General features: G+C 41.1%; 2 protein-coding genes across 3 annotated transcripts; both read right to left on the bottom strand.

The window, feature by feature from the left end:
• Nucleotides 1-4,160: 4,160 nt before the first annotated feature.
• Nucleotides 4,161-12,626, bottom strand: MAP6D1 (MAP6 domain containing 1). Of its 2 annotated transcripts, XM_081862034.1 has the most exons (4): nucleotides 11,438-12,626; nucleotides 9,136-9,253; nucleotides 5,504-5,545; nucleotides 4,161-4,364 (listed from the first exon to the last, which is right to left on the bottom strand). In XM_081862034.1, exons 1-3 carry the CDS (start codon nucleotides 12,058-12,060, stop codon nucleotides 5,534-5,536), a joined length of 753 nt encoding a protein of 250 aa, XP_081718160.1. In that variant the 5' UTR covers nucleotides 12,061-12,626; the 3' UTR covers nucleotides 4,161-4,364; nucleotides 5,504-5,533. The 2 variants fall into 2 exon arrangements, with proteins under 2 accessions (XP_081718160.1, XP_081718159.1); XM_081862033.1 differs by lacking the exon at nucleotides 5,504-5,545 and having other exon boundaries at nucleotides 11,438-12,625.
• A 2,536-nt stretch (nucleotides 12,627-15,162) lies between these two features.
• PARL (presenilin associated rhomboid like) lies at nucleotides 15,163-25,893 on the bottom strand. Its single transcript, XM_081863901.1, is given in 11 exon segments — nucleotides 15,163-15,471; nucleotides 15,668-15,765; nucleotides 16,614-16,715; nucleotides 18,009-18,079; nucleotides 19,265-19,414; nucleotides 20,439-20,534; nucleotides 22,379-22,427; nucleotides 23,290-23,430; nucleotides 24,203-24,383; nucleotides 25,708-25,850; nucleotides 25,852-25,893. Coding segments are annotated over 11 exon segments (1,155 nt in total). The 5' UTR covers nucleotides 25,879-25,893; the 3' UTR covers nucleotides 15,163-15,374.
• Between the last annotated feature and the right edge of the window lie 40 nt (nucleotides 25,894-25,933).

Below are 25,933 nucleotides of genomic sequence, written 5' to 3'. Positions count from 1 at the left end.
AGCATATGTACTTCTATACTGCAAAATACACAGCTGTTCAGCCACTACCTATGCACAGAACTACTAACTAGATGGAAATAGCATCATTTGTGAAGAGCCCTCACCCCAATCCTTAAACAGTGGTGTATTCCCCCTCCTTAATTCTTGCCAGAATACCTGCCATTTACTCAAGCAAAAAGTACCTGCTGCTGCTTAATCCTTCTACTTTTCTTTCAATTAAAAGGGCATATTTTTAATCAGAATACAGGAAACACTTCTGTATCTGCAAAGGCAGCTTCCTACAATAGTTTATAACATCCTGCATAAGGCTGGGAAACAATACTATAATGTGTTCATAGCGTAGGAAGTGACTTTATGGAAAATAATCCCTCTTTCCCGCTCCACTACCACACACAATAGTTCCACTCAGTTGAGCCCAAGTATATATAAACTCTAAAGCATCACACAGAGTAAAGAGCACTGCCCTGATCTAATGTGAGAGAGCTGTGACCAGCGGAGGTTTATTTCGTGAATCTGTTCTACCAGGACCACAGATGTTGTTCTAGATGTAGGGCACCAAGCATGTACATGCAATGCTCTTACACACCTGTAGACCAACAGGATCAAAACTATCAGCTCTCCCCATGCACAGACTACCTGCCATGTGGGGAGATGAGGAACAGGTTTAGGCACTCAATCCAGGCACTCCCTAGGGCTGGCCACATTTTAGGTTGTGGGGGGGAAGAACAGTGGAATTCAACCAGTGCAGATTTCAGCTACATTCTTGGTTCCCTAAAGCAGATAATAGATTACAAATGTTATTGCTCCTTGGTATACATGCAAACCATCGAAATGTTTTAGTACTCCAAACAGTTTCCATTAAACTGAAGACTGATAAAGAACCTGTAGCCAAAATACATTTTTATTAAATTTATCTTTGATTCCATAAAATACAAACTTCATGTATAGCTGCTTTGTTGTCATCTTTTTTTTTTTTCCTTTTAAGAAATCTTATTAAATTAAAAACAGAAACCAAATAGGCAGTGTGGTTTTCTTTTGTCTGTTTAGTAAAAGTCTGGATTGCAAATAACTGAACCAGTTAAAACTCAATTGCTTAAATATATCAGAAATTGTCAAGCAGAATAAACAGGTTTTTACTCAGAAACATTCAACATGCAACAAAGAATATTTTAACTATGTTCCTGAAAAACCATGATTCTTATCCCCATTCCCTTCCCCAAATTCTTTCTGCATGTGCTTACATTAGATGTAGGGCCATCTGCCAGATGGTCCCTGTATGAAATCTGAATTAGACAAGCACCCACTTATGAAGTAGATGAAGAATGAGTTCCAAAAGCAGTTTGTGATATGCCATGATGTACAAAGAAAAATAAAATGAAATAAAAACTCCTATGGGGCACACCCAAGCCTTTGAGGGTGATGAAATCCTGTCAGGCACGTCAACATCCCACTGACACCAGTAGAGGGTGAGCTGACAATTATATCTTTTTCTTGTAATAATAACTTGGAGTTTGGGACACCCAGTTTTCTCAGGATTATACCCAATATGGTTCTTGCTTAGCCACTTATGAACAAATTGAATATTTATGTTATCATGAACTTATTAATTCTAATGGGCAAATGTCAAATTCGAGTGCACCAGCGCAAAGCTCCCATGACTCCAATACAAACACACACATGTATAATTGGAGTAAGGGCCTTGGGGCCTCCCAAAGATCAAGTATTGCTTTTGGTTTTTTCCAGAGCCCACCAATACCCAGTCAGCATTTGTGTGGAGCACCATGAAGACCCTGCTTGAATATAGCCCACAATAATTTGTCCACCAGCAGTGGGGAACCTGTGACCGTCCACATGTTGGTGAGACTACAACTCCCATCAGCCTTGACCACTGCCTGTATTGGCTGAAGCTGATGGGACTTGGAGGCCAACAACATTTGGTGGACCCCAGCCCACCACCAAAGGAGTGACGTACACTGAAGTCCCTAGGATCAGGGCAATAAATCATTCTGACATTTGCAAATGTCAGTTGGCAATTAGTTATTTTGATAAAATATATACAATATATGAGGAACTGAACTAACACTAAGAAATGGTTTATTAAAAAAGCCTAGGCAAAAGCTGCTTTTCTCTCAATACGATTCAAAAATGTAGAATAATGAAATTTTAAAATGATCCCTGTTTGCAAATTATGTTATTATAATAGCCACTATGTAACATTTCTTTAGTACTAGCATTACCAATATGCAGGCAATAATTTAGGATTTTGAAGGCAATAAATTTTCTACCTTGCATTCTCAAAACAATTAATGATAACTAAAAGAATACTAAGCATACTCTTATTATTTTGAGGAAAAAATCATCTGTTCTCTCTATGTACAATATTTACATACATATTAAATAGCACTATTACAACTTGAATTGGTCATTGCTTTAACATCTGGTCCATTGCAATGTTGTGAGCTAAACAAGTTAGTGCTACCAGTTCCCAATAAAAGCTGGTACCTTGTCGGGAATGTTTCAATTTCCCTTGCAATTTCCCTCCAATGGTTTTTTTCTCCACAAGATGTAATAGTTTCCCCTACCCTAAAAATGTAACAAGTACTTCAGGGTGGCTATACCAAAGTTGTGGAATGCACTTCCTGGAGAAATACATAAATATACCTCAAATGACCATAAATGTGAGGCCTACTATTTTTGACAGGTGTATCCTAGCTATTGTATGTAGGCCCAGCAGGAGTAGTTGATGATGGGTATTAAAATTAGGAAATGCTTATGGTGCTGTGATCCTTTGGCTGTTATCTTGTGTTTTTAGTTATATTTCTATGGTTTTTGTTTTATTTAGATGCTTTAATGTACGCTATCTCAAGGTCCTATTGAGTAGGCAGTGTACAAATAAATAAAGACACCAAGCTTTTAAAAAATTCCTGTTTCACTCAATAATACTGCTCTGGGGATTCTTTTCGCCTACTAAAGATGTGGGATAGAAATAAATCTTGATCAAGTCTTGATTTTCAGGTCCAGAAAAAAGTCTTTAGACCTTGGGGGGTACAGTGGTGCCTCGCATGACGAAATTAATTCGTTCCGCGAGTTTTTTCGTCTTGCGAAGCACGGACTTTGGAAAAGCTTCAAAAATACCAAAGTCTTCAAAAACCTCAAAAAAGGCTACCACACCGCGTGCTATGAGTTGCTCCTCGAAGTGAATGCACGGTTTTAAGAAAAAGGAAACAAACTTGCAAGACAAAGGAAACAAACTTGCAAGACGTTTTCGTCTTGCGAAGCAAGCCCATAGAGAAATCCGTCTTGCGAAGCAACTCAAAAAACGAAAAACTCTTTCGTTTTGCGAGTTTTTCGTCTTACGAGGCATTCGTCTTGCGAGGTACCACTGTATTCTAAAATGGATGTGAATACTGAGGCTGTATGCACACCAACTTAAGAGAAGCTTGTGCCTTGCCTCAGAATGACCAAGCACTGGGCTCTTAAGGAAATAAAAGGTTTTGGCCGATCCAGGAGGAAATGAAGCAAAGATGTGAGACTGAGTCCTGGGAAAATCTCTCTCCAAAAGAGAAGCAATCTTGAAACCAACCACAGCTCCTATCAAAAGAGCTCCACAGAATGGAAGGAATCTGGTGAAGTATTTAACTGGAGTAAGGACCTCTGAAAGATAAAATATTGCTTCTGTTTGTTCAGAACCCTCTAAAATCCAGTCAGCATTTGTGTGGAGCACAATCTAGGGCAAACTGCTCAAGGGCCACACTGTTCACCTTGAATGACCCTCAGCAAGGAGACATCAAAAGTCTTTGCAACAATATGATATATGCTTTGAGGTTGATCCCCAGATCTAAAAAGAAACAGCAATGTTCAAAAGCTACCGAGTCTCACTTTCATTTTCTTATCAGTGTGGCTATACAACAATGAGAGGGGAGTGTTTTACTATACACCTTACTCAGCCCTGCCCCATCGTGTTCTTCAGCATAAGCTTATAGCTTAAAATGCTGCTTTTTGCTGACCATTGTCAATATCCAGAATACTGAAGCCAGTCAGCCCACTGTTAATGAGCCTATTTCTATGAAAGTAGGTCATTCTCCCCTAGTATTTTCCACCATCTCCAACTCAAGTGCTTTTTGATTTACATGTTCATAATAGATGCATAAATTCTGATATTCGCTGTAGCTGCTTTTAATAATCCTTGTTCTTATCTCAACACCACTCGTGAAAGTTGCATAGCTGTACATTTTCACAACCTTAACATTCAAGCTGCCTGGATGGGAAATGTGCATGATCCAGATTCATACATTGAGGATGCGAGATGGCGCCTGGAAAACGGCAGAAGGATTCGGAGAAAACTTAGTCTTCATTTCTGGAATCTGGAGAGAAGGAAAGACGCATGATTAGGTCCATTGCTACATACAAGAACATCTTCGTGGGCTCCAGTTACAGGCTGTGGACCTGTAGCAGAATATCAGTTTTGCATGCAGAAAATTGCACGTTCGATCCCCGGCATCACCCTGTTTGAAACCTTGAATAATCACTGTCAGTCAGTGTAGACAGTACTGAACTAGCTGGGCAAACTGTCTGACCCAGTATACGGCTTTTGTACCCATGTTCCTACCCTTCAAGAAGACCAAGAAGGGACCTGCTGTATCAGAGACATGCTCCTCCAGATATTGATGGACTCCAGCTTCCTTCAGCCCCAGTCAGCATAGCTAGTGGAAATTACAGTCTAGCAATATCTGGAAGGCCACAATTTGCCCACCTCTGCTCTACATGCTGGGAAATATTGAAGGGTCTTCTCACTATTCAAAAGATACTCTTATTGTCAGACCTGCAGCCAGTTTATACACTGATCTACAGACAGAATCCAGCCCTGTTATTAATACAAGGCCTGTGCACTGCAGAAATATGGTATGTGACATAATTCAATGAGGTTTGGAGTCAAGAAGCTGAATTTTATTTGTGCTTATATTAGGCTGAGGGGAAAGAAGTCTTTTCCACAGCCACAAACTGTGCTTTGTGGACAAGACGGGAGGCTATATTCAAGTGAGGTGCCCGAGGGCTGGTTCAAAGAAATTCGCCCACCCGCAGCTGCAGCTGAAAAGCCCTTTAGATTGGCATCCTCGGTGTCTTTCACAGGCATGAAAGCTAAACCCCACACTTGGTTGGACCAGCTCACTGAGGAGAGCTCAGATGTTACTCCCTGCACGTGGATGGCCAGGATGGGGCAGATCTTTTCAACTGCAATGATGGGCAAATGAGCTACAGAAAGGGCTGTACAGCATATGATTTGCATGCACAAAAGCCCCAGGGGCTCCAGGTGGGGCTGGAGAAGGTAACAGTTTGAAGAGAGAGCCAGTTAGTGTCAGTGTCGACAATATGAAGTTTGATTAACTAAGGGTAGCTTCCTGCAAGTACATTTGAACTGGTGGCGACCTTTCTGCCTGTGTAAGGCCAACATGCAAGCAGTAATAAGGTGGAAAGGGGAAGAGAACCCCTGAAAAACCCTTACCATGTTTAGAATTGCAGACTTTATTCTTCCTCAGATGCCTCCCTGAAGGAAAAGTGGTTTTTTTATTGATAGCTGGAGATAGGGTAGAATTGGAAGTAAAGCAACTCAACCCCGCTACGAGAGCCTTCTCCCAAATATCTCCCATCCCAACACCTTATGACATTGACATAGCTGATCACGTCCATAACATCATGTTCATAATATGGCTGAGAGTTTAAATGCATAGTCAACTCAAAATATCCTCCTCACAACTGGAATTTCACTTGATGTGTGGAAATTGATTGAAGGAATAGCACAGATGCAGAAGCTTAGAGCCTTAGGAAACAAACCCTCCAAGCTATACCTGATCTGTTTAAAGTAATGGGTTAAGCACTGCAAGTATATATTTCTGAAGATCTCCTGAATCAATGGGTCTTAATAGTGCTGAGTCGTGGCCACAGAGAACCCTCTTTTTTCTGCATTCCTGTTTTAACTTGTTTCATGTTTTTATAATGCTGTTAATTTTATATAGCACATTGGGATATTTTAAACATAAAGCAGCCTAGAAAAGTTTTCAAATAAGTAAGTAAAATCCTGAGACTTTTAAAGATGTACTGGTTAATAGTGTCTAGGTCTGATTTTTCTATAAAATGCCTCTGGATCCAAACATCTTTTTTATTTTTATTTATTTATAAATTTATAAGAGTACAAAATACAGAACTGAATAATAAAAGAAAAAGTGAAAGAAAAGGAAGGGGAGGGGGAGGGGAGGGGGAGGGAATAGATACATTACATCAATGTATGGAGGGAATAGATACATTACATCAGTGCTGTGATGGTGTTTCCTGCTTGGCAGGGGGTTGGACTCGATGGCCCTTGTGGTCTCTTCCAACTCTATGATTCTACGATTCTATGATTCTATAATCCATAATTCTATTCCATCGACTTCCTAACCCTTCCATGGCTCCCTAAAGTTTCCCATTGCTACTGCATATTCTATTTTTTTAGCTATTTAAACATTCACATTTTCTCATTATAAACTAGAACTGCTGAGCTTGCTCCAAACTGACTAAAGTTCTAACATTTTACAATGGTTTTTTAGGTAGTCTACAAATGGCTTCCATTCCTCTTTAAGACTTTTCTCTTCTTGCTCTCTAATTTTGCTAGTAAATCTTGCTAATTCTGCGTATACCATTAATTTCATCTGCCACTCGCCTCTCTCCATCTTTGTGCATATAGGATTCTCGCTGCTGAAGTGGCATACATACTTGGTACCTGGGACCTCATTATTCCTAACAGGGAGGAATAATAATTCCTCTTTGGAAAAGTCTTCTGAATTTTTTTCCCCCAATTCATTATATATCATTTCCCAATATTCTTTAACTAATCTACAGATCCACCACATATGATAAAAGGTTCCATCCATAGCTTTTTCCCTAAGAGCATAGTAGGCCATGAATTTTAATCCTGTTTTCCATTGCTTCAATGGGTGAAAGCCATAAAGGTGTTTTCCTTTCTATCAGGTTCTTATATTTTCCCCAAACTCAATAAATATTTTTCATAATTATGTGATTCATAAATTCTCATGTATTCTAGCTTTACTTTACCATGGAGATGCATGCCAACAAAATTTAATACCGTACCCCTCCAAGTCTAGCAGTTCAGTATTCTCCAACTTTATCCAATCTTTTAACCAGCAGAAACATGATGCTTCATAATATAAATGCAAATCCTGCAGTGAGAAGGCTCCTATTTCCCTAGTGTCAATCAATATCTTATATTTAATTATTGGTTTTTCCCCCTGCCAGATAAAACTAGAGATACTGGATCTAAACATCTAGGGCTCAAGTTCAGACCGTCTCATTCCTTGGCTAATGCTTAATTTATTCAGGACTAATAAAATAAGTCTTGTGGACAATGTCCCGTGTGTCTGCTGCTAAATTAATATCTCTGCTCCTCTGTAACATGGAAATATGGGGTCCTAGAAAGAAATTCTATGGACCTTGAACAAATTCTGAATACAGTGGTACCTCTGGTTACATACGCTGCAGGTTACATATGCTTCAAGTGACATACTTGTGTACAAGTGACATACAGGTTTCAGACTCCGCTAACCCAGAAATAGTACCTCGGGTTAAGAACTTTGCTTCAGGATGAGAACAGAAATTGTGCTCCAGCGGCGTGGCGGCAGCAGGAGGCTCCCATTAGCTAAAGTGGTGCTTCAGGTTAAGAACAGTTTCAGGTTAAGAACGGACCTCCAGAACGAATTAAGTACTTAACCTGAGGTACCACTGTAATTTATATATATTCTTCACTTTGCTTATTCCCCAGCACAGTCATCAGTCTGTTAAAGGACAGAGGTAGGTGAGATATCAGTTACTGCAGGGGCTCAGCACCTTCAAATTTGTACTGCCTCACAGTATCTCCACCAGACGTTTGAATACCCATCAGCCACAGCTAGTATAGCTGTGCTGGCCAAAACTGGTGGCAGCTAATAGTCCAAAATACCAGGAGGGTACCAGGTTGGGAAAGGCTGATTTGTGGAATGAAGGGGTCATTGCTTTCTTGAGCAAGCTAGAAAAGCAAAAACTTATCCATAATCTGTGGGCTTCCACAGTTAGAAACTTAATCTTGCCTTCTGCATAGTTGATTTAGCTACCAGAATTTTGTCAGCTGCAAAATCCTTGGTTAAAAGCAAACTGGGGAACCTTAAATGGAAACAGGACCTGGCTGCTATATAATTTCATCAGGAGCTCTCCTTCTTCAAGGATGATTTTAAAATGGAGAGCTACCTACCTAAATTAATACATTGCCCTCCAGGGATGACTTTTCTGTATTAAGATATCAATCACAGCCTACAAAGGTGCTTGAAGGTCGTCACCAGATTAGTCTTGAATGGTGCCAGTGTATTTGTGATTCTGGAGATAGCGAGGATTTCCCAGATATTAGAAAGAGATGGCTTTCTGCAGGGAGAATTAGTTCTGTGCCCATTATAGCCAAAATTACATTTAAATGGCATGGGGATTATGAGATGTATAGCCTTGTTTGCCCTCATAGCAAGCAGAATTAAAGCCAAAAGGATTAGCCTTTAGGGCAGCAATTGAGTGAAATTACTGCTGTCTTACTGGTGCAATTTTTCAAATAACTATTTTTCAAATAACTATTGTTATAATAGATGCTTATGATAATTCTGTATGAATTGAGTGTAATGCATGTTTGTATTTGTTTTCTTTTCAATATACCCTTTCTGGCTCCTTTCATTAACCAACTTGACTGACTGACTATGCAGAAAAACTCTTGCAGTTGCAATAGACCACTTTAAGCTGTCAGATCCTGGCCCTAATTCAGCTCTAGTTGTGGGTACCAACTTCTAGCTTCAAATTAGGTTATGAATCCCTACCTGCATAAAAAACACACATCTAGCCAGCTCAATGGGGCCCAGATGAGAACCATAATAAATATGGGGTGCACATCTGGATGCACATCTGCAGAGGAGCTCCCTTGCTGAATCATGGTGCATTGGTCCTTTTGATAGGTTAGCTACTTTTTTGAAAGTTGAAGCATTCCTCGTGATGTGTTACTGTTTTCCTGGGCTGAGTCCTACTCACATTAGCAAACACCTGCATTTCAAAGATTTTGCAAAGTTCATTTACCTTAAAGTCTGCTTTGTAGCTGGATTCTTGCACAAAGTGATCCTCTGGAATAATGAAACCCTGTGTCGTCTTTGTAGGCCTTGATCGTTTTGCTCCAGTCCATGGACGATACTCATGCCTAAAATGAATTTGTAAAGTGAAATAAAGGTGTCTAAAGGTACAAAAAGTGGGCACTGCTACTCAGAGGTAGATGAAATTAGCTTGTTTATAATGTTGGAAAAGGTAAACTGCAATTATATATCCACATGTATTTAATATAAAATGAACAGGAAACACTTTGAAAGCAATGAAAAACAAGGCATAGAGAACTGGTGCTGAAATCTCTGTCCCTTGCCTTGTATTGGAATACCTACAGACATTACCTGCTCCCAGGCAAATGCCTTAACCTTCCGTACCCTTGATAACAGTTGAACACCTTTGCTATTTAGAGAGAGACACTTGATTCAGATTCAACAGCTAGCATTATCAATACACCACTGACATCCTATTAATTGCTTGGCCAGCATACAAAACCATGCTGTGCACAGGACAGCTGTTCTTTGCCAGAACAAGCTGAGTCAAGATTAAAAACAAATTAAAAGGCATTTGGGGGTTTTTAAGAGCCAGATTTCCAGAGAGTTAAATAATCTGGGGAGCAGGAAAGCAACCAGTGAGCCAGTCTGAAGGAAGTCTGTCTGCACTCAGAAGGGAAAAAAGAAAAGAAAAAGAAAGGGCTGGGTCAAGCCAGGGCTTTTTGAAAGCCTGATCTGATAATCTCACTGATTGCATGATGCCCTGTCTGTAGCAACAAGGTCTTGCTGGTGAGCTCTGCAAGTTAAGGCAGAGATAGGACCCCAGCACCTGGGAAAGAGGCAGAAAGTGCTCACCTGAGAAAGAACAGGAAAGACAAAAACATGCTCTGCTATCTGTTTCCTATATATTCATTCAATACTCCATGCAATAGTGATTTGTATTCTTCCCAGTGGATCATAGTGGAAGAGGGAGAGCAATGCATTTGGGAATTAAGTCTTGCAGACTGACAGCTGCATCCAGCTATTATACTCAAGAGAGTAGACCCATAAAAAGAACTTTCTGGCAGTAAGAGCTCCACTGGCCACCTCAGAAGGCGGTGGTGGACTCTCCTTCCTTGGAGGTTTTTAAGCAGAGGTTGGGTGGCCATTTGTGAGGATTTTTTTTAACTGGGATTCCTGCATTGCAGGGGGCTGGGCTAGATCACCCTCTCCAGCTGTATGATTCAATGAAAAGACCTGACTAACTTGTCAATTGATTTCAGTGGGTCTACTCTTGAGTATGACTTAGTTGGATACAATCCTATGTAATTCTATCTCCCTTTAAAATAAATACTGGGGTTAGCAGCTGCAACATTTATTCATAGGCAATATATTTAAGCCGTTTGGATGCTTTTTTAAAAAGGAATGGGCATGGGGATGACTAGGGTTGTGCATGGGGGAAAAACTGGGAAAGTATTTCAATGTGATTTGGAAAGTACTATGGAGTTCTCGGTATAAGAGGAGCCATTTATCCATTGTCAGCTTGTTGGGTTCTGGAAAGCCTTACTTCCTGAACCAAGATTTGGTGGTGGTGACCTGGACTACTGCATGTATCGTGCTTTGCCTAACAGAAAGCACTTCTGTATAGCGGAAAAACAAATATGTGGTTGGTGGGAGGGAGGGGGACCTGCATATATATTGTCATGTGTCAGCAACTGCACACAGAAGCATGTTGCTTCACTGAGATGCCACAAGGACCCTACCCTTTCAAGTGAATGTACCCGGACTGGAGAGACCCAGGTTAACATTTCCCCCAGGCATGAAGCTCACTGGGCAACCTTGGGTCAGTCATTCAGTTGCTCATCCTAACCTACTTCTAAAGATGTAACTGGAGAAATGGAAGCATGTCCTTAGTTCATTGGAGGATATGCAGAAAAACGAGTGTGTAAATGACATAAATGAAATGTTAAAAAAAAAGCAATAAGGTCAAGCAGGCAATGAATGCAATACAGAAACCTACCAAATGCAGGTTCCCTACTCCTATTCCCCCGCACAGAAATGCTTTATCTGCAGAAAACGGTTAACCCTTTGCGAGGAAGATGAAGTGAATGTGCTCCATACATGCTCAGGGGCACCCTTTTTCTTTGCGTCTTTATTCCTTCCAGGGCTGAGCTCTGGCCCCTGTGTGTGTAAGGGATGGGGTAGGGGATAAGTGGAAATGTTCTGCAGGAGCTCAGCCCTGCTAAGAAAGAGAGCCCCTCCCTCGCCAAAAAGAATCCCCGGCAGCGGCCCCGATTCAGCGCGTTACCTACCTGTAGGATGAGGTTTCGGGGCCGCCTGGCGGCGAGGAGGAGGACCACACCTGCTTAAAGCCGCTGTACTTGCTGCCCACCACCTCCTGCCCGGCCGCCGGCAGCACGTACACGTGGGAGCCCCCCGGGATCGCGGCGTGGGAAGGGGCGGCCGGGGCGGCGGCGGCGGCGGCGGGGGGCGCCCCGGGGGCTTCCACCCGCCTGTACTCCCCGATCCAGGGCAGGGCGTCCCGCTTCTGCACCGGCCACGCTTGGAAATCCTGCTGGTACTGAGTCTCGGCGGCGAAGGGCTCTTTCCGGTAGCCGCCGCGCGTCTTCTTCGACGGCTTCCTGGCGCCCCCCAGGCCGTCCTGCAGCGACGGGGCGGACGCCGAGACGGGCAGCGAGGCGGCGGCGGCGGGCGCCCGCGGGTGGGTCTGGTGGGGGCGGCTGCTGGTGCTGCCACCTGTTGGGATCCGAGGCGGAGGCGGCGGCGGGGCGCCGGCCGCGTCCGTCCCCTCGTCGGCCGGCTCGTCGATGTCGGAGTAATTGTGGATGGTGAGCGGCACGGCCAGGTCCGACTTGTCCAGCTGGTTCCAGAAGCGCGCCAGGCAGCACACTCGGCTGATGCAGGGCCAAGCCATGGCGGCGCCACCATGCACGGATGCGGGGACGGGAGGAGATGGAGGGAGCAAGAGAGGGAGAGGAGGGGGAGTTCTGCAGCAAGAGTGGCGGCTTCCCCCCCCCCCCCTGCGCGCAGCAACGCTCCCAGCTCGCCCCGTCGCTTGCCAATAGCAGCACCTCCTCCTGCCCACTTGCTTGCTCGCTGGCTTCCCCCCCTCCCCACTCTTCTCTTTCTCCACCCCCCCTCCCCACTTGGGTCAATATCAGTCCCTCTTTAGAAGGCTGCCAAACACGTGATGCCCCTGTGCACCATCACCGCCCCCCCCCCGCGACAGAAGGAGCTTAATGCAGCAGCATCTGCCAGGGATACAAAAAGAACTGGGGAGGGGGGAGAAGAGGGAAGTGGGGGCGACACACACATAGCCCCGGTCCCAGAGCTTTGTGCCATCCCCTCCAAGGGCTTGGCGCGCTCTCTAGGAAATGCCCTGCACCGCTTGCCTCTTGAATCGAAGGCAGCCCGGCTCCATCGGTATGCAGATCGACGCGCCTTCAAAGAGATGCTATTAAAGCTTCGATTATGCTGGAAGTGCATGTCCACTGCAATCCGTGATTGGCAGTTGGTGGGGGGGGGGGTGATTAGATCAGGCGCGGGTGGGGTGGGGGAGTTGGATTAGTCGCTAGGGTGACCCATCATGAATCAAAGCAAAAGGGAAAAGAGGCAAGGTCTTTAGGATATTTTCCAGATGTTCACAAGAGAACTTGGGGCCATATGTACAAATTGAAGGAATATGCACTGCTCAAGCACTGAGATGAGCATTCCTTTTCGTCCAGGCTCTCCTTAGCTTGCTCCTCTAGTGGTGTATTTAGTACACAAGTGTTGTTTTTTAGAAGCAAGGAAGAAGGCACCTTCTGTCCAATAAGAATGCCTGCCAAACACACGCAAAAAGTAAAGGTGGCTGATGCCGAACACTCTGCATGTAACAACAGTTCACACGGCTTAGTATATGCTAGAAGCAAACTTTTCTTTTGCATGTGTGAAGGAGATAATATCATTTCCAGTGCCCAGCAAAGCAACTAATCAAGGTGGAAGTTGTTTTTGGAAAACAGGCTGAAATTATCTACTTTCCTGAGAGCCAGCTCCACCCAGACACAGTGGGACTTACTTCCATATAAACATGCAAGGGATAAAGCTGTCAGCATCTTTACAGACAGCTAAAGGCTGCAATATAACTGAGACTATCAGTTGCATAATTAAAATTCACCATTGTAAAAATGCTCCCAGCTGCAAGATATTGATTCTTATAAGATTAGTTCCAGTCAAGTAATGAAAAATGCACAGAATACAGGATTAATTAAAAGATGCCTGTTTTAAAAGTGGATATCCCTGGTCAATGTGCTATGTGATACTGTTAAATAAAAACATCATACTTCAAGATAAACAGAATAATAATGCTGGCTTGGAACCAGAGATGCATGAGCAAAAGAAGTTCTGGCATAGTGCTGTTTTGTGAACTGTTGTGTAAGAACTAGTGGAATGCCTTGTGCAAATACAAGCACGCCTTTGGATTTCAGTTCAGTGCTGGATCTTGCCTCATGTCAGAACAACAAAAATCCCCTTTGTCAAAAAAGCACTTTCGAATCCAACCCATTTAGAATGCAGGACTCCTTTTCAATATGTTGCACTGGTTTCATTTTATACCACAGTAGGATCACAAATAAAACTGGGATCAGACTACCAATATGGGGAAAGAATTACAGACACAGGTGCATGCTCAATACTGTTTTAACTTCATGTTGTTGCTATCATCTACAATTATACCCTGCCCTTCTAACAAGTATTCAAGGCAGTTTACAATCAAAATCGCTCTTTCAATAAACATCTTCTTAAATCCTTTACAGTGGTACCTCGGGTTACATACGCTTCAGGTTACAGACTCCGCTAACCCAGAAATAGTACCTCGGGTTAAGAACTTTGCTTCAGGATGAGAACAGAAATTGCATAGCGGCGGCACTGGAGGCCCCATTGGCTAAAGTGGTGCTTCAGGTTAAGAACAGTTTCAGGTTAAGAACAGACCTCCGGAACTAATTAAGTTCTTAACCCGAGGTACCACTGTATGCTCAAAGAATGAGGACATCTTCAAGGGAGTAATGATGTCTTTGAAGCCAATTTAATAGCTTGAGTGGACCATGTCTGTAGCAAATGGCTGAATCCAGAATTCCCATGAGCAGACCCATTCCTAATTTTCCTTCCTTGGGAGGTAGTGCTTGAAACTGCTAGGAAAATTGGTGAAAATCACCCTTCCCCACAGCAAAAGTCTTTGGATCTCAGCCCTTTCTACAAGTGGAAGGGGTAACTTCATTTACAGACAGGCAACTGGATCCAATCCTATGCTAATCCTCACTAAGCACAGCCTTGGCAGCTTTTTGTCCATTCATACTTATTTAAAACTGGTTTGACTTTTTTAAAAAGCTATAGATCAACCATGCAGAAGGCATTCTGTTGCTTTATTTCAAACAGTAGGGTTCAGAAGGAAATTGTGTTTATTGCCAGCAGCAAAACTTTTACATAGCTTAGCTTTAGAAATAAATAAATTTAGGTACCGTAATTGCTAAATATTTAGGTTATTGCTAACACAATAAAATTAATCAAATACAAAAGCCTCATTATTTCAAAGTTATGGGGGAAAGTTATGGGGAAAAGGTGTCTAAACTTCCTGCTATACTATCTCTACAATTTTAATAGGTCAGTAAATCTGAATTCCCCACTCTATGCGCACACAGAGCTGTGTTCTACAACTAAGCTATGGCCTCTTTCAAATATGTGGGGTGGGGAGGAGTAGTACAAATGCATTTGCTGCAGGATGTCTGGGCTGTGAATGGAAGGGCATGCACAGTGGACGTGATTTGTGTTTATATATGCCTAATAATATCAAACATCATTGCAGATTAAGACAAGGAGAATGATAAAGCAGTTTCTTAACCAGAGCTCTGTAGTATCAGGATCTTACTAGAACTGTTGGCATCTTAATATTATTTTTTTTCTAAATGAGAAGCTATCAGGCAACTGATCAAATGTTTTTTTTGCTCCAAAATAGCCAGAGGAAAAATACAGACTCTCTTAATAAAGCAATGAGATACAAATCTTTATTGTTTTCTATTTGGTTATGTGTTTGTCAATAAATGCATTTATTTTTGAGCGTGGGTTACCACATTTAGAACTGAAGATCCCATTACTGTGTAAGTAATGTAACCACCAATCCACTTTCCAGTCTTCAAAGCAGCACGCCATTTCTGTACAAGTTTCTTCAAAAAAGCGCCAGTTGCGAGCCCCACCTCATTTATTTGGTCTCCAAGTCCTTATTGTGTGCCATGCCTTCACCACCGGTTCTCTATTCTTCCATATTAGATTATGCCCGTACGTTACATACCACCTAAAAAGCAACAAACACATAACTTCAACTGAAATTCTTTCACAGAACACATTATAGGTATATGTCATGAAGCCATTTGGGCCAAAAACACTTCTCATAGAAATTTTACAGGGCTAGTTTAAATAAATAAAAGACAAACAAACTACAACACACTGAAGCATCACTCTCATAGTACTAGCACAGTACAAAAACTTACATGCCAAAGAGAGCCCCTCCAACGTGTGCAGCATGGTCAAAAAACTTCCAACCCAAAATAAGTCCAGCCGTGTCCAGTGCAATAATGGCTTTTAAAGCCTAGAAATCAGTAAACAAGTACAGCATTGGCAAAAAACACACACAACAGCAACATTGCCTTCATGTTTCAGCAGCTCCAACAATAATAAAATGAATCTAGTCCACATTCATTAATCCCATTTAGTCATGCCTAGTCAATGAGAACAAGGATGAGGGTTGTAGCTGGATTTGCGTTAAAGCCCCATCTCTACTGTGGATATATTGAGCAACTTTGAGAATGTACCATATTGGCCTGAATATAAGCCACACTTTAACTTGGAAAAAGTGTGGCTTATATTTGTGAGCTTACCGTATGGCTCCCCTCTCCCCAAGGAAGCAGCCCAGGAATGCAGGGGCAGCAGCGGGCAGCCTCCCCCGACCCCGGTTTGGCACCTGCAAATAAGCCTTGAATTTTAAATGTGCAGCTTATTTGTGGATGCGTATTCAGGCCAATACGGTAATTCTCTCCCAAGCCTCAGTTCTGTATTGGTAAATTAGAAGACCCACTCCACCAGCTCTGCTGAGAGAATAGCTCCTTTGGGGACCCTCCTTACCCATCACCTGACAGCAGCCATTCCATCTAGTTGCAGAAGAGGAAAACTGGATGCAGAGTTGTTCTGTTTCCTGGAAATCACGATTTTCACTTTTTGAAATATGGCAACCCTAGTTCCTCCCCTCCCTGAAGTAGATGGTCATTATAAGAATCACTATGTAATGTTTAGCAATAAGTGTCTGAGTTCTATTGTTTTCATTTTCCCTTCTTACCCCTTTTTCCTTTTCTGTTGTGTCTTTTTAAAAGTTAAGCCCATGAGACAAAAACAGGTAGCAACAGAGGAGAGAAGTTGCTTCAGTTCTTTCAAGTCACTTACATTTCCAGCTGTAAATGTGAACATTGGAAGGAATATTATGGCTAGCCTGGCTTCTGGCATCTTCGTACATACTGCTGCAAGGACCATCATTATAGCACCCGACTAGAATACAAGCAAAAATTAAAATTGGCTAATTGGCAATAAAAATGCAAAATACAAAAGCAAAATATAATAATAATTCTATTTAGAATTGAATTTCTGTTGAAGTCAGAAAAGATTACTGCTTATCTTGACCAAATGTTCAACAGAAGTGAGTTACTCTTAATTTTTTTGCCAAAAACAGTTAGGTTCACAATGGTCATTAACTGTTACCAATAAGATGTGGAAATGGAGGCAGCAGGTTCTCAGCTATGCCAGCTGCAAAGACCCTAAAAGTTAAGAGAAATACTAAAAACAAAGGATGATATCCAACAAAGTTCTATTCAGAATAGACAAATTGATATTGATAGGCTTAATGTGTCTGCCCTGCATATAACTTAGTTGAATGTCACCCAAACACTACAGCTATTTTAAAAGAATTCTTTCAATGAAAGGGCCTGTGGCAAATCCCTTCCCTTTAAGAAAGCATAGACTATTTCCTGTCTGTGAATAAATCTTTCTGATATTCAAGACAGAAAATATTAACGTGAAAACAATACAATCTGATATAACATACCCAACTTATTCCTGATATTGACAAGTTCATTCATGTTTTACTCAGAAGACAGTGCCAATGAGTTCTATGAAACTTACTCCCCAAGTAAAAATGTACTTGGGGATAAAAACTGCAGTGGAAATGAGTTGTTTTGCTGTGAATTAAGTCCTATTGATATTGTGACTTAATTCAGAATAAGGCCACAGAAATATGACAGTAAAACTATAATCCTAAAAAGCTAGTTAGGAGTCTAATTGAAATCCATGGGACTTGTTTCCAAATAAGTGTTTAAATGGAAGACAAGCTGGAAATAGATTTAACCCAGTGGCTCCCAACCTTTTTTTTTTGGCCATGCCCCACCTAAACATCTCTAAAATCCTGATGCCCCCCCCCATCCCCCTTGACATATAATTCTTATTATTCAAAAAGTGAACTCCTATTCATGTGGAGAAAGCCATTAACTTGGTCTAACTCATTATCGAACTGCCCCCCTTAAAAATCAAATTGCCCCTTTGTGGGGCATGTGCCCCACGTTGGGAACCACGGATCTAAACAGTGGGGGGAAACAGTTAACTAAGTAACTTTTGCTGGGGTGAAGCTTATAGACCGACCCCACCTCCCCAAATATTTCATTAGATTTCTAACCTACTCTCCACTGTAGCTTTTCCCCAAAAATAACTTGACTTCTGAAAACAGAAAACAATGTGCTCCAAACCAGTCTTTCACAACAGACAGATTGGTTTGTACTCAGTAGGACTTACTGCTCCAAGCGATGATCCAAATCTTCCTGTGACTGTTTTGCAAAAATAACTCACAAATGTGGAAAAAACCCCTAGAAAAATAATAATGTTGTCAGAAGCACGGATTCAGTGAGGGACATGAAACATTTAAATATTCTTATTTTACTGTCCTAGTTTCATTTGTTTCATTAAACCTATGGCTTTCACAGCACAATGGACTGCCCTACAGAGGAACATGCAATTCTTAAGGCAGACACAGGTTCATCCAGAATAGAGTCTCCAAAATTGGACTGATTTATGGCATTGAGACAAATAGCTTCAGAAGCGGTTCACTTCTCCTTAGTTTTTTCATAGAATCATAGAGTTGGAAGAGACCACAAGGGCCATCGAATCCAACCCCCTCCCCAGCAGGAAACACCATCAGAGCACTCCTGACATATGGTTGTCAAGCCTCTGCTTAAAGACCTCCAAAGAAGGAGACTCCACCACACTCCTTGGCAGCAAATTCCACTGTCAAACAGCTCTTACTGTCAGGAAGTTCTTCCTAATGTTTAGGTGGAATCTTCTTTCTTGTAGTTTGCTCTGGGGCTCTGAAGCATGATCTATGCCTAAGCCAAGAAAGAAGTCATTTACCTTTTATTTATTTTTATTTATTTTTATTTATTTTAATATGTAATAGTACTTCTTCTATATTTCCATGAACTATAACATTTTAGCAAGGGTAACTTCTCCTACCTAATTTAGGAAAGCTAAGTCTGTGAAAAATTCACCCCCAAACAACTATTAAAAGGACCTCTAAATTAAAATGGTGGTGGTGCCTCAAAGGTGGCCCACCTTAGATTAAGGTGGTTAATGGACCAAAAAACCCAATCCTAGTAACTGGCCCCTTGATCCTGGGCCTAGGACAGTACTCATACTGGCTCACAGAATACTGCTTGGGAAGCTCATCATTTAATTACTTTAGAATTCATCCAGACATGTTTTGAAGAGGATTGTATTGATGAATGCCAGCTTCTCTCCAATGACCAAAGAATGTTCATAACACATAATAAAAGCAACTTCAGTGCAAGTCAAAGACAAGTTTTAAATCATCTTAGGAGCCCATAAATCAGGCATCCCCAAACTCAGCCCTCTAGATGTTTTGGGACTACAATTCCCATCATCTTTGACCACTGCTTCTCTTAGCTAGGGATGATTGGAGTTGTAGTCCCAAAACATCTGGAGGGCCGAGTTTGGGGGTGCCTGCCATAAAGAGATAACCAAGGAAGGCTTTTTACCTGCAGAAAGGTACGCTGCCATGAATTGTTCACGTCCCAGAAGAGAGACTATACTGGTTGAGAAGCTCCACAGAACATACATGTTGGCTGCCATGTGTAGAAATGAGAAATGACTAAATGCAGATAGCAACATGGGAGAGCACACAACTCCTAGGGCAAAAAGAAGAAAACAGCTGTTAAGACTATTTTAGCATTTCATCTCTCCATTCACAGTTTACAAGTTGAACTATTAGAATGGAACTTCTAGCAAGAAAAAACATAGTCATCATTGGGTTTTCAAAATCATTAAGCATTATGTTTTTGCACATTGTTTTACTTCTCAGAAGAGCCCACCACTCTTTAATCATAATTTTAAAAAGATTACCTTAACATTTTTGCCTGCAGTGTGCCTCTTAGGTCACACTTGTACACTGACTTTTATAGCTTTCCCTCCACTGTAGATTTTGGCATGCGCATAGAAATATTTAACGTGTTTATACAGCATGGAACACTTTTTCCCTAACAGTTTAGTGCTTTATTTGAGAAGGGTGAAAATGAACAGTAGCTAAATAAATCTTAATCATCCACTTCTTAGGAGATGGGACTCCTCAACAGCAAAAAACAATGAAACATTACACCATACATAACATTGAACTGATCACAGATAGGACAAGTGAATACAGAGGAAACAATTAACTAAGATTCCCCTCACTTCTAATGCACTGTTAGGCAAGGTTTTACAAATTATGAAGGAAAGAAAACACCAGAATTTTAATTGAGAATCTGAATTTTATCCCATCTTTCTGCAACTAGTATATATTGTCACAGATTAGCTTATAGTAAACTACTTTGAAGTGTTGAAAAACCTAGATATTTTTGTGTTTTCTACAGCTGGTGTATTTGCCTGGCATGTTTTTCAAGGCTCTTTCAGCATATTTGACCATCATCTTCTTTCCCTGTCTAGTTTAGAACTGAGTGTATTACAAAGTAAGAAGACATTCTACTTCTGTAAGATATTTACATGACGCTAAAAATATTTATGCAGGTAAATTGTTTCATTAGTTTGGTTTCCACAATACAATTAATTTGGGATGGACAATTTGCTTGGTATTTCCTTAAATCAGGTGGTCAATCCACAGCCCCCAAACAAAACAAAATCTTGCACAATTTTACATGTATTTTAATGCACACTTACGAGAAGTTGGATTCGATGTGAAATATGTAAGCATTACTCGTTGCAAAGAGGGTATCCTCCATAAACAGAATACAAAGACGTTTGCAGCTATAATGCCTATGGATTTAACAAGAAAAGTGTAGTGACAAAACAAGTAGTGAAAGCATTCTAATATATAATGTATACAACCCACAAATAAGTTATTGTAACCCCAAGTACCACAAAACCGTTATTTTCAAGTGGATTTTCTCTCTGCCCCAGAAAGAGATGTCTGGCACCAACATTACAACCCTTCAAGGTTCAGGTGAAATATATTTTTTTTCTCAGACAATGCACGTGTTTATGTTTACTCTGCTTTATAAAGTTGTTACTGCTGCCTTTGACTTTGCTAGTTTGTTGGTAATGCTGCAGTTTCATGGTTCTATTGTATTTGTATGAATAGCTTTATTCCTGCCCACATACATGTCCAAATGGATGAAGGGAAGTCTAGAAATATATATTTCTGAAAAGAATATTTTCAGGAACAAAACAAAGCCAAAATTGCACTGTCCATCCAACACAATTCACAAAACCCGGAAGATATCTGAAGGTAGCCCTGTATAGGGCAGTATTTAATGTTTGATGTTTTATTATGTTTTTATATTTGTTGGAAGCTGCCCGGAGTGGCTGGAGCATCTCAGTGAGATGGGAAGGGTACAAATAAACTACTACTACTACTACTACTACTACTACTACTCAAGCACTAATGATGATGGTGATTAATTGAAATCAAACTGCACTGGGCTTTGTAAGCATCCACAATGAACTGTTTACTGACACTTGCAAAAAGCTGTGCCATTGCCCATGTGTTCTGAAACCAAACCATGAGGGCAAAGGAAAATGGGTTACCTGGGGTCATCATGACATCAGGTGACTGAAGCAATGCACTGTCAGAGTTGACCTGCAGGTAAGGACTTGGCCCATCAAGCAATTCCTTTCCCCCCATGCCTTGGATGCAACCCAGTAATCATTCAGGTCACAAATAATTGTGCTCAAACATTCTTTAAAGACTACTTGTATTTTTGCTTTCATATGAGACTTTTCAAAAGTTGCCTACAAAATACTAATGAACTGTAATCCACCCTTAATTTTTTTTCTTACTGATGAAGAATAGAGAGTGGAAATAAAAATGTAAACCCTGTATTCTTCATGAAATATCAGTTTCTCAGTCCCCAATAACACATTACAGTGGAACCTTGGTTGTCAAACGTAATCCATTCCGGAAGACTGTTTGACTTCTGAAACGTTTGACGACCAAGGCGCAAAGGGCGGTCAGTGAAGTCAATGGAGAAAAAGGGGGGGGAAACACCCCAGAAGCCGTTTGAAAATGGAAGCTATTACTTCCGGGTTTTTGGTGTTCGAGTTCTGAAACGTTCGGCTTCTGAGAAGCTCAAGGTTCCACTGTATCATAATTATATTAAAACATTTACTAAGTAGTAAGCAAACTATTTTTGACATTCTGTTACAACTTTCCAGTAACAGAACCAGCTTCTATGCAGGAAACAATCTTGTGTGACAGAGCCATAATCATGGAGAAAGTCTTACGGAAAGCAATAGGCATGGGTCTTCAACCTTCTAGAACAGGGGTGAGAAATGTCTGGCCTTCATCATCTATGGCCATACAGGCTGGGACTGTTGGGAGTCCAACAACATCAGGAAGGCCACAGGTTCTCCATCCTTGCTCTAGGAGGAATAATCTGAGCATAAAACTGCACTGCATTCCTCTACGTTAGGGAGCAATATTACATAATGTTAGGCCAAAATATATAATGTAGTGGAGCAAACTAAACACATAGGTGGAAAAGACTGCCTTAGGTTTAACAACTTGTAAGCATGTTATCAAAGCTATCTAGTGACATACTGTACCTGTTTGCCATATTTCTCTTCCTGAGAATGTCTAATACTTGTAATCTAACACAAACCTGACACAGTACGTTGCCCGTTGCTCAGACTATTCCACCACTGGTTAACCTGAAAGAAAATAAGCAGTCTTAATCTGGCCTGATCCAATATATACAGTATCTCAAGACAATGGATATTAAACTCATTAATATGCAATTTAGTATTTTCAATACACAAATTTGAAGAAATCAAATTTACAAAACAAAAGAAGAATATTCTATCCCAGAACTTTTCTTAGAAAACTGTAATTATGCATAGGTAACAAACACCTATTTTCAAAAGTTAACCGCACTCCTCTCTAGTTAGTGTAAACCAAGGCTAGGAACCTTTTTTAACATAAGGGTAACATTACCTTGTGGGTAAACTGCCAACAATGGGCAGGGCCATAAAGAAAAGTGGGTACAGAGATAACTCTTATCCGTAACAAATCTAAATACTATATCCATGCAGTAAATAAGGATTTGTTCCTTTTTATGACTGATTTCTAAGTGATGCATTTTCCTAATATACATATTTTTATATCAATTTACCTCTGGATTGCATATGGTAAACATTGTGATTAGCTATATTCAACTGGTATGTTTCGAGTTTGTGAAAGAATCTTCCAAATAAATGAAAAAAGTGCTAATGAATTGACTCCATCTCTAATTAAAAATGTTATTTCTTACCATCCTTCTTTAACCCAAAGATGTTATCTTATTAATGATGGCTGAGTCGCACAACTTTAACATTCATAATTTTTCTCTTACTATTGAACATATTTTATATATATATATATATACACACACACCTCATGGGCTTTTCCTTGAGATTTGTCAAGAAAAGTACGATAATATCCATAAGGCTTTGCAAGGTGAGGCACAATAGAAAAAAATTCAGTCATCATGTACAATAGTTTCAATAGTAAAATTATAATTAGTGCCCAAAATACCTGCCTTCTGAAGTCCATCCCTTTTTGTGGTCGCACCTTATCCATCCAGTCTGCTCGACTATCTTCAAAATAGTTCTGAACCTTGGATTTGAGGTGTTCATATTGCCAAATAGCAGCTGATCCAAAAGCACAGCCTGAAAACTAATATATTTAATTAAGGTTTCAGGTAACACATAATTCAGATAATTTGTTACCATAAGCATTCAAATTAGCACCAGAAGACTGTTAACTCATTGTATGGCATGACCTCTACAGTCATACAATACCAATAATATTTGATCTCTATTCCCTACATAGCTTTTGGAGTCTTTAGATTGGAAATACAACTTCTATTAAATGCTTTAATTTGGGTGTTATGCCTAAATAGGAACTATCTATATATACAGGAGGCATGGGGCTGCACATGGTGGGTCTGCTCCCAATATCACTGCAAAAGCTGGCCCCGACCACCTGTTTTCAAACTTCTCAGATTGACCAGAAAACATTTGAGGTCTATCTACTTGTGTTTGCTTTAAAGTGAATAGAACATGATGGGAATCTTGATAAAGCAGGATTTTGTACTACACAGATGTTTCCACTCACATTTAAGTGAACATGGGTAGAAGCCCCATTCAGACCTACGGTGTTCAGAAAGAAACAGTGGGTAGGGATGGGAATGTGGGCAGCCCTGTTCTTCTTACTCAGGCATTATATGGACATGGATCCCAATACTTTAATTGTTCTACAGATTAGAAAAATTTGATAAACATATCTTCAGCTGTCATGGTGCTGCAATGGGTCTGCCTGCCAAAACCCCACCTCTATATAATCCCTGTTCTATATGAAAATTCTGTAGCTTACCACTAAAAAAACCAGTTTTTGTTAATTACATACGGACTGTGACACATTATCTGCAATATCAAACAATTATTACCCCAATTGTAAAGAAGAATGGCTTCACAAGGATTTTTACTGAACGGGAAGATTCTTGATAGGCTGGAGGAGACAAACTACTTTTCTGTGGCTTAATACCAGTTTTTGGGTTTGGTGTTTGCGGATCACTCTTCTGTGCTGGTCTTCTGAATCCATTTCTTTGTTGTGTATATAGGGTATTTCTAAAAGTAAATACATATGGAACACAAAGTGGACTCATTCTAAATGTTTCCAAAATGTTAAGAAATACCAGTTTCTTATTCAGAAACACCAGATTAAGAGAAACCAAAAGCACCTTCTCACCACTCCAAAGTATTATGATCTTTTGTCAACTTGTTTTGCAGCTTACATGGTTGTTTTAGGCCACTTCAGATATAACACTAAACTATGATGTTGTACAGTGGTACCTCGGGTTAAGTACTTAATTCGTTCCGGAGGTCCGTTCTTAACCTGAAACTGTTCTTAACCTGAAGCACCACTTTAGCTAATGGGGCCTTCTGCTGCTGCCACGCCGCCGGAGCACAATTTCTGTTCTCATCCTGAAGCAAAGCTCTTAACCCAAGGTACTATTTCTGGGTTAGTGGAGTCTGTAACCTGAAGCGTATGTAACCCAAGGTACCACTGTACTAACAGTAGTTTAGGAACCCAAACGATACTTTGTGTTCTGCCTATATAGGCAAAGTACAGTTTCTGTCTTATTCTCCTTTTCCTAATCATCCCTAGATGTTATCCCAAACAGCAGCTTGTGAGAAAAAAGAAACACTTAAGCCATGTTTTGTAATTTCAGTAGGAATATCAATTGAAACTTTTCAAAAAGCTTCAAATTGTAGTTTCAGAATCATGATTTGTCAGATGGGACTGGATATCAGAACAATAAACGATTTTGTTTATGGTTCTCACTTTGGATATTATTATTATTAATTACTGTTGTTGTTGTTATATTTGTATCATTGCTGTTAGGCACCTTAAGCATCATTTGGTAGAAGGGATGTAAGTTTAACGAATAAGTAATTATTATCAAGGTGCTACCAAGGAAATCTTATATTTTCATTTTGTGCTAGACTCTGCGAAGCTATTTCAGTCCATTTGTCTACCAATGCACCGTTGTGCCATTGACACACCCAACTCTCTTTCTCCAATCCGTCGGAATAAGGAGAGGCTAAGTAACTGCTGGACCAGTGACTGGTGGCATCGTACTTCCCTCATCCACAGCCACTCCTTTACTACAGGCTTTCCCTCTTCCTCGCCCTCGATCAGGGAGGGTGGAAAGAGAAGCACAGGAACTGGATCCTACCCATCGTTCTGGGTGCCGTATTTCTTTTTTAAAATAAAAGACTCCTGGAAAAGCCGAGCGGCAAAGTTGACAACCCCACCGCTCTCCCAGGCACACCCTCGCAGCGAACTCCTCGATACCCGCAGCAGCACACCACCTCACCCACCCCCAGCCCCTTCCTCTGAACCCCACCGCCCTCCTCCTATGGGTAGCAGCTCCGCCTCATTCCTTACCTGTGTGTCCGGATTCCACTACCACCCCATAACTCCTGTCTAACCCAGACTCGGGCACAGCAACTCCACGCCATTTTCCTCACCCTCCGAAAATAACGCTTCCGGGTCGGCGGGCGCTTCCTTCCGCCATCTTGAAAGGGGGGCCTGGCTGGCGCCGACGGATGACGTCATAGCCAAAGACCGAAGCAAAAATACCGTTACCTTACCTACCTCTCTGGGAAAAGGC

The sequence above is a fragment of the Podarcis erhardii genome (assembly GCF_964252035.2).
Source record: "Podarcis erhardii genome assembly, chromosome: 5".
Lineage (NCBI taxonomy): Eukaryota > Metazoa > Chordata > Lepidosauria > Squamata > Lacertidae > Podarcis > Podarcis erhardii.
Note: the sequence above shows the minus strand (reverse complement) of the source record. Positions and strands in the feature narration are given on the sequence as shown.

What these genes read in the sequence shown, in the direction of transcription:
- MAP6D1 (XM_081862033.1), bottom strand. Translation starts at nt 12,060, where the DNA reads ATGGCTTGGCCCTGCATCAGCCGAGTGTGCTGCCTGGCGCGCTTCTGG. An exon ending in CCCGAAACCTCATCCTACAG is followed by an intron (nt 9,254 to 11,437) that starts GTAGGTAACGCG and finishes AATTCATTTTAG; the next exon opens with GCATGAGTATCGTCCATGGA. An exon ending in GCTACAAAGCAGACTTTAAG is followed by an intron (nt 4,365 to 9,135) that starts GTAAATGAACTT and finishes CCTTCTCTCCAG; the next exon opens with ATTCCAGAAATGAAGACTAA.